This window comes from Cryptomeria japonica, chromosome 8 (genome assembly GCF_030272615.1).
Source record: "Cryptomeria japonica chromosome 8, Sugi_1.0, whole genome shotgun sequence".
NCBI classification, from domain to species: domain Eukaryota; kingdom Viridiplantae; phylum Streptophyta; class Pinopsida; order Cupressales; family Cupressaceae; genus Cryptomeria; species Cryptomeria japonica.
The window spans coordinates 271323601-271332253 of NC_081412.1; the positions used below are offsets into that span (position 1 = coordinate 271323601).

Below are 8653 nucleotides of genomic sequence, written 5' to 3' on the forward strand. Positions count from 1 at the left end.
TCTTTCGACACCATATGAATTGAAGGAAGATTAGATTTCGTGATCAGTTTTGAGAGTGGATTTTTTTCCCATAGATTTTTGTTATTTGAACTTCATTGTACATAGGGTAATAGTTTTTGTGATTTAACCAAGGGCTTGTGGTGGAGTGGAGTTAGGTCAAGTGGAGGTTTCCCTATAAAGCCAATTAATTCGGTCTCTAGATTTAATGTAGACGTTGACATGAAAAGGAGGCGGCAAGGCAAAGTGGGGTAGTATCTTGAAGGTGGCCATCTGCCACGTACATAGTTGACTGAAGCTCCTCTTAACTCTCCCCGACGCAGCGCTTCTCTGCAACTCTCTTCATTCATTCACTTGTTCTTCCCAATCTTTTATTGCTAGCTTTGGGGGGTAGTTGCAGGGTGTAATTAGCAGCTAAGTCCTGTTCCGAATAAACAAACAAGTGGGCTATAATATTTTTTCACACAGATGGGAAGGGCTCCTTGCTGTGAGAAAGTTGGGCTCAAGAAAGGCCCGTGGACGCCCGAAGAAGACCAGAAGCTCGTCACTTACATTCATGAGCACGGCCATGGCAGCTGGAGAGCCCTACCTCAGAAAGCTGGTAATGGAAAAATGAAAATTTAAGCTTATGTACCTTCACTTGAACGAAGAAACTATTCTTATGTATGCTTTAACTAACTGCACCTTCTTGTGCATGTAATTACAGGGCTGCTGAGGTGCGGGAAGAGCTGTCGGTTACGTTGGGCAAACTACCTGAGGCCAGACATCAAGCGGGGCAAATTCAGCGTCCAGGAAGAACAGACCATAATCCAGCTCCACGCCCTTCTGGGCAACAGGTTTGAGCCACAATCAAAAGATCTTTTTGGGTACTTTGATAAAATAAATCCTTTCTTGGAGCGAAATTTTTAATACCAAATATCCTTTTGGGGATGCGGTTTGAGCGGAAAATCCCATTTTAGAAGCTGTTTTGATAAAAAAGTCCTTTTTTGAGTGGTGTTTCCATCTTTACTCATTTTGTTTGTTTGCCTGTGGTGCAGGTGGTCCGCCATTGCCACCCACCTTCCCAAGAGAACGGACAACGAGATAAAGAACTACTGGAACACGCATCTGAAGAAGAGGTTGGTTAAGATGGGAATCGATCCTGTGACGCACAAGCCACAAAACAAGTCGGCTTCGACGGCCAGTTCCTCAGCCCTTGTGAGCCACATGGCGCAGTGGGAAAGCGCGCGCCTCGAGGCAGAGACACGCCTGGTGCGCGAGTCTAAGCTCAGGGCCAACGCCAGCCTCAACGCCTTCAACCCACTTACCAGAGCCAGCAATCCATGGAGGTCTTTTTCTTCAGGTCACGGGTTCGAGTCCCCAACCAGCCAAGCTCTAGGGTTGTCCTCATATAGCTTCGACTGGATGAAAGCTGTAGAGAAATTCGACAAGGCTGGCTGCAACTGGACCAACGAGACGGTCTCACCTGCAGAAACGAGCTACGTGGGTCTTTTGCAGCAGGCCATGTGTCCGTCAGCTCAAGCCACGAAGCTTCTCTCTGATGAGACAAAGAAAATAGTTGCCAGTCACAAGATCCAGGAGCTTTCAGTCAATACTGATTCTTCAGATGAGAAAAAACCCATTTTGGAGAATGCCCAAAGTGAGGAGAAGCTACCTGGGGATAACTCTGCTGTGGGGAATTCTTCCAGTGCAAGATCTGATGTTTCTGAGCTTTCCAAGACTGATGGTGATGGTGATGGTGAAGGGAATGGGGATGGGGGTGAATCTCCCGTTCTGAAGGAATTTCAGCATTCATCCTCCGATGAAATTAGTAGTAATGTGAGCTTTAAATCTCACTATGATGGGCTAAGTACAGATATACTGATGGATCTGGTTATTGTTCCTTCTACTTCTGCAGATGATACATCTCTGAGCACTATCAGTGGTGGGCTTTGTACTCCTACAGTAGCAACAGATGTGGATGATACCAAGGACTACTGGAGCAATATGTTCATTGTCTGTAACTCTCCTCATACTAATCATTCTGGGGTTCAGAGCATGTTCTAGCTTGTTGGGGGTCTAATGAATAGCTTAAACTTTTGTTTTGTGTATAGTCGGTCATTCAAGACATGGTTTTTTTCCTTCCTATTTTGTGAGAAATCTGTTATTTTGTATTGGGTTTATATCAAAATGATGAAAGATAACAGGAAAGGTAGAGATCTAACCCGGCCTTTTCAAAATTTTATGAAAAGTTTTATTTGTTATATGATGGCCTAGAATAATTAGATTAGGTTAACAGGTTGGTCGTTTGTGAATTTCTGATTATGACTGAAATGAACTTGTGCAATTCTATTTTGTTATCTGATTGAAGTCGGTGCACTTCATTATCATATATCATTTATCATTTATGTGAAGACAATTCTATTTTTCAACTCTGATTAAGGTCGCTTTACTTGATTATCAGTTGTGATAAAAGCATTAATCAATTGACGACGATTGTTCCATGCGATTGCATGTATGTCTGCTGAAAAGAGTATCTTATCTAAGTTGTCGCTTATTGCTCATATGTATGCGGAGACTTTTTGTTACAGATTAAATGAAAATAGACAGACATTCCACTCCTCTAATGTCCAACTGGATTAGTAGAATATTAGGGTAGACTAAATCAAAGTATCTTATAAGCAGCCTGCATGCACGTTCTGTTGTAATGAATTTACATTTTTCAACCAGAGGGTCTTTCAATGCTGTGATTTAATGTTGAATCAGAAATATAAGATGTTTCCACAGTCAAAATTGTTTGGAATTTTTTTTTATTATTAAATTGTTTAATCAATATATTGTTTGGATTATTCTACATGATTCTATCACTGGAAACAATAAAATATATTGAAATAAAAGTCATTAAAAAGTTAAAGAAAGTTCATTATAGTCTTTTATACTGTGATTCAATGTTGAATCATGATCTTGAATCAGAATAATAAGATGTTTTTACAATTCATAATTGTTTGATTATTTTTTTGTATTAATAAAATTGATATAATTTAAGATTATATATTACATAATTCATCATGACAGATGATCAAAATTAATAGAATAATTATAAATATTATAAAATGAAATCAAATCAAATTATGGATAGATAGATCTTTATTTGCGTCATCTCATCTTTCTAAAAATTAGTATTCTGTTGAAAGGACAAGTTAATTGAAATTCAATTTTGATGGAGAGATTTTAATTTTTAAAGTAAATTGAAAGTTTGTGATCATTATTGAAAAGTGAATCTCATTTCAAATGTTTACATGCTAAAATTGAGAGAAAGAAGATATAAGAATGTAGTTTCATTGGTGATATGATATGAGAATATGTTGTTGTTTGTGTTGAATGATTTAGTTTGGATATTTGGACTGAATTATAGAGGAGATAACTTTTTTCTACTGTTTTGTTTGTATATTTGGACTATCTCAGCTTTTGAAAGGTTATTTTTTGTTGAAAGGAGAAATTAATTTCAATTGAATTCTAATGGGCAAATTTAATTTTTTTATAAATGTAAGTTTGGAAGCTCATTAGAAATGTTTACACATTCCAAATTTGACACAAAGAAGGTATAAGAACTTGGTTTCATTTGTGATATGAGAATGTTTTTGTTGTAATTTGCGTTGAATGGTTTATTTGGATATTTGGATTCAAGTTTTAGAGAGGAGAGAACTTTGTTGTATTATTTTGTTTAAATATAATTTAAATACTGATCTTTTGTTTTTTTTAGGTGGGGGGGGGGGAGTTTATTTCCACTTCTTGGAACCATTGTATTCAGCCCAAAAGTAAAGGTGGCCTTGGGTTAATAGGCCCCAGAACACAAGGAATCTATTTGGCTGCTAAGTGGATTATTAGAGCTACACGTGGTGATGAACCGTGGAAGATTCTTATACGGAATTGTTTTCATTTTGCCTTAGTCAAAGGTAAATGACAGCAAGTTGGGTGGCTAGATAAAATTCTTCATGTTCATTTTTTTTTTAATTAAGGCATCCTTTCCTCTTCAGTCAATATGGAAGGCTTGGCAACATATTTTTCATCTTCTTAGTTGGAGAAAAAATTCTCTTTAGCATGGATTTAGTTTCTCCACCTCTTCTATCTAGTGGAATATACATATTATTTATCATAACCAGCCCCTTGCCTTAGTGTTTCCCACTCCTCTTCACTTGTTCAAAAAAGGGGTTTGCAAAGTTAGGGACCACTGGGACTTCTCTTCAATGAGTTGGTTACCTTGGCATATTGTTAAAGTTGAATTCAGCCTAAGCAACAAATATAAAGTGTTTTTGACTTTTGTGCAATCTTTAGTGCCTTTGGATTTATCTATGAAATTATGCACTTCCATCCATTGCAGTTTCTTCAAGGATTGGTTATGGATGTCTTCTTATCTTTTTCTATTTTTTCCTATCAAAAAGGTCTACTTACAGCTGCTTCCGCATATGCCCTTGAAGGCTCGATTAAACTCCAAATGGAAATGTAGATTCAGTGAGAATTTTTGGTTAGAACTCTCTGCTCAGATTTGGAAATCAAAAGTTGGTTCAAATGCTCAATTAACCGCTTGGAAAATTCTACATTGCAAATTGCCTATTAGTGGTAGTTTGAAATGTATGATGGTCCAACCGATTAATTGCCCTTTTTGTCACAAGCAAGAAAGTACAAGGCATGCTTTCTGGGAGTGCCATGTTTCTCCCTTTTTTCATATATACACAAATTAAGCTGGAAAGAGGCTCTTCTTGGAATCGGCCTTCATGTGAACATTATTGTTGATGGTGTTAGACATGTTATTTTGTTGCATATTTGGAAAGAAAGGTGTAAGGCAATCTTTAATAACCAAAATAATCACCAAGAATTTGTATATTTAAGTCTTTACTCTGACATTTTCTATTGCCTTGCCTCTCTTTTTTCACAATTACAGGTTGAAGCTAAAAAGAGTTTAAAGGTCGACTTTCAGATACAAAGAACCAAATCTCAAGCCTCATAGCTGGCTGGTATTGGCCAAAGGTTAAAGTGTCTCTTGCAAGTTTGATTGGTGTTGCAACATGTACATGGCCGTGTTTTATTTGTTTGATCTGTTGTAGCAGCATATACATTGTAATGTCTCTTTCTCATGTTGTTGGTTGCGACAATAACATATATATTGTTGTAATGTCTCTTCTTGTCATGTCTTCAGTTCCTCTAATCTTCTTGTCATGTTGTTGGTTACTATAGTAGCATGTATATACTGTTGTAATTTCTAATCTTCTTGTCATGTTGTTGGTTACTATAGTAGCATGTATATACTGTTGTAATTTCTTTCTTGTTGGTCATGTCTTGAATTCTTACTCTTGCATTTTTCAGCTGCAATTTATTATGTAATCTTGCATTCTTTCAATAATATAAAAAAAAAAACTGATCTTTTATGAGGTTGACTTGATATGTGTAGTTTTGGATTTCTTTTTGTGACCTTGATTAGGAACATGTTTATGATATTTGAGTTATTTCTTGTGTGGAGAAATTAATGGAGTTTGTTGCGGTGGGTGTGGAGGTAACTTGTTTCTTGTTTTTAATCTTTGTCAAAAATTTCAATTGATGTAACAATTTTAAATAAGTTGTATGGCACACCGAGGACAAAACTATGAGGGCCTATTATCTTGTTTTGATTTTGAATGTTGTTGTGGTACTCTCACTAGTGCTTAGATATATGATACTATTGATAGATACATTGAACGTCTCAACAATGCTTAGATATATGGTACTATTGATAGATGCATTGAATGTCTAAAACAAGATAAGATGTTTTTTGTACAACATCACAACATTATAGATTGAATATGGTGCTTGCGTTTGCAAACAATGCTAGTTACAAGTGAGTATATCTTGGGCCTACATTTGAATCTCAATTTAGAAATTTGAGGTTGAAACCATAGAGTTAAAAATTATAATATGAAGATTTTAACAACACAAACTCAAAAATAAAATATATACAATATAACTATCATAAGTATTTTTAAATAAATCATTTAACAATATTTTTATTTAATATAATCAATAAAATACTCCTCAATAAATTAATTTTGATTTTGTAAAGTATTTTGAAAAAAATTGCCTTATTTTTATATAATTTAATAATTACAATTTTGGTTATTTTTTCTTAAATCACCTCACTACTAGTTTGTGTCTTTATTTTCTATTGCTATTTAAGTATTCTATCATATTTATAGTTTTTTAATAATATAATTTTTATACTAATTATCTTTAAATCCTTCCCTTGGTTTCTTATTTTTTCATATCATGTCTCTATTTCTCTTAAATTAAGGATCATTTTTATTCTAATCATCTTTTAGTCCTTTAGTGATTTCTTATTTCACATCATGTCTCTATTTCTCTTAAATTAAGGATCACTTTCTTAATGAATGTGTTTTTTGAAACATTAAATTGATAGAATTTTTTTAACAATTTTCTTTCAAAAACATTTATAAATTCATTATACAAATTATAAAAATGCATATCTTCAATACATTAATCATGTTTATTTAAATTGTATTATAAACATGTTAATATTATTCAAATAAAAATAAATAAATAAATAAATAAATAAAAATAAAAATTTTAAATTTCATTTCAAATCAATTATATCTTTATTTTAAGGTTGGAAGGAAACTGAACCTCCTAACCTAAAAAAAAGCAAAAAAACAATATCTTTATTTCTAATATTTTGATTTATTATTCTTAACCAATTATATATAGAGAGAATTGTATCTTCATAAATTAAGTTGCAAAGATGGATTTGAAATGTAAATTAATAAATAAAATAGTATTGAACCAAATTCATTGATAAAAAAATTTAAAAATAAATATCAAGGGTGGGAACCAATTAGGTGAGCATCCTAACTTCTCGTCTCTCAAATCTTAGGTAGCAATTTCAAATCATTTGTATTTAATTAAAGTTTGAAGTACACATCATCAAATATCATGCCACATCAACTTGTTTGGTTAAGATATTCATACAAGCATATGGAGTACTTGTGCATTAAGTTCATATTTTATTGGTTCATCAGTTGAAATCAAATTATTTATTATTTTTATTTAAGGAATACATTTCTTTCAATTATCATTACTCATGTCCATGCTAAAACTTTACAGTTACAACTACTCATTATATTATTTAAAAAATATTAAACATTTAATCAATAATAAATATTCTTAACTTTTAAAACAATTTTATCAAATTAAACGTATTAATTTTTCATAATCTATAATCTGTGTGGTGTGTTTTTTAACATTCTATCATTTATAAAGTGTGATCTAAAAACTTTGTCAAAATAAAAAACAATATCAACAAACGTTCAATCAAATTTGAAATATTTTAAATTACAATATAAAGTCTGTTTGTTTGGCTCGTTTTCATAAATTTATGCACAATAATTCTCTTCCTCAAAGCCGCTTTTAGGGTTTGTTGGAAAAGCATAAAACTGATAATTCAAGGGCTAAAACACCGTGAAATCTTCAGGCGACGATTATTCATGGTCTGAACGAGAATGGCGGATGACGCTTTGCACCGAGTCCAGAAATCGTCCGTCGAAAACAAACTGTGCAACTTTGAACTTTTCGAACAACTATCGTACCAAGTAAATAAATCAATCCTCTAAATATTTTGCAGGCCGTGATTAGTATTTTAATAAATTTACTAGGACCAATGGCAGGCTCTGCAACATTGAAATAAATTCCTGTTCGGTACTTACACATAGGCATTACAATTTATGATTCGATAGAATACTGCCTTGTCAGTTGCGGGAACTGAGTTGAGTAACATTTGCAATTTTACCTAGAGCGCAAATTTTTAGGTTTTCCTCCGGCGACAAGCTTACGAACTCACAGTTTCCAAATTTATACTCGAGTTTATTTTCTCCATTAAATGCACAAGGTGATCCTCCCAAGATTAGTACGATACGAAAACTTTTCACTTGAAGGAAGTCATGGCAGCCATTTAGTGCATGCAGGCTTTGTAAATCGTAATCAAGATTATTACTGTTGACGTAAATTAGGGTTTGGATTGCCTGGAATTGATCTTGATGGAAACTTTACATTAATGCAGGCAGGCTTTGTAAATCATAATCAAGATAATTACTATTGACAACCTAGTTTGAATTGACTGGAATCGATCTTTACAGAAACTTTACTTCACTGCAGGCAGGCTTTGTAAATTGTAATCAAGATTATTGATATTGACAAAGATTAGGGTTTGAATTGCGTGGAATCGATCTTGACGCAAACTATTTACTTTACTCGAGCAGGCTTTGTAAATTGTAATCAAGATTATTGATATTGACAAAGATTAGGGTTTGAATTGCGTGGAATCGATCTTGACGTAAACTTTTTACTTTACTCGAGCAGGCTTTGTAAATTGTAATCAAGATTATTGATATTGACGAAGATTAGGATTTTTTGCCTGGAACCGATTTTGACGGAAACTTTACCTTAGATTTTCATTAATGCAAGGAAATTGAAGTGTACCGCTTTTTCGTTTCAGTAACTTGTTTCCAGGTATGAAGTTTAATTATGAAGAGAAATTATGGGCTTGTCAGTAAAGGTCAAAGTGTTTTTAATGTCTCCATAAATGAATATATGCGATCATATTCTTGCCTGCCAAGTCATTCCCGCAAATTTACTG

At 33.6% G+C, this 8653-nt stretch overlaps 1 protein-coding gene across 1 annotated transcript; it reads left to right on the forward strand.

Annotated features, from left to right (window-relative positions):
• The first annotated feature begins 214 nt into the window (after window positions 1-214).
• Window positions 215-2408, forward strand: LOC131072431 (MYB-like transcription factor 4). Its single transcript, XM_058008576.2, has 3 exons — window positions 215-598; window positions 704-833; window positions 1035-2408. The coding sequence occupies exons 1-3, from the start codon at window positions 466-468 to the stop codon at window positions 2041-2043; spliced, it is 1272 nt and encodes a 423-aa protein (XP_057864559.1). The 5' UTR covers window positions 215-465; the 3' UTR covers window positions 2044-2408.
• Window positions 2409-8653: the final 6245 nt, after the last annotated feature.

Bases quoted from the DNA above. Each gene is read 5' to 3' on its own strand.
- LOC131072431 (XM_058008576.2), top strand. From the start codon at position 466: ATGGGAAGGGCTCCTTGCTGTGAGAAAGTTGGGCTCAAGAAAGGCCCG. The intron at 599-703 runs GTAATGGAAAAA...ATGTAATTACAG, and splicing joins AGCCCTACCTCAGAAAGCTG to GGCTGCTGAGGTGCGGGAAG. The intron at 834-1,034 runs GTTTGAGCCACA...CCTGTGGTGCAG, and splicing joins CACGCCCTTCTGGGCAACAG to GTGGTCCGCCATTGCCACCC.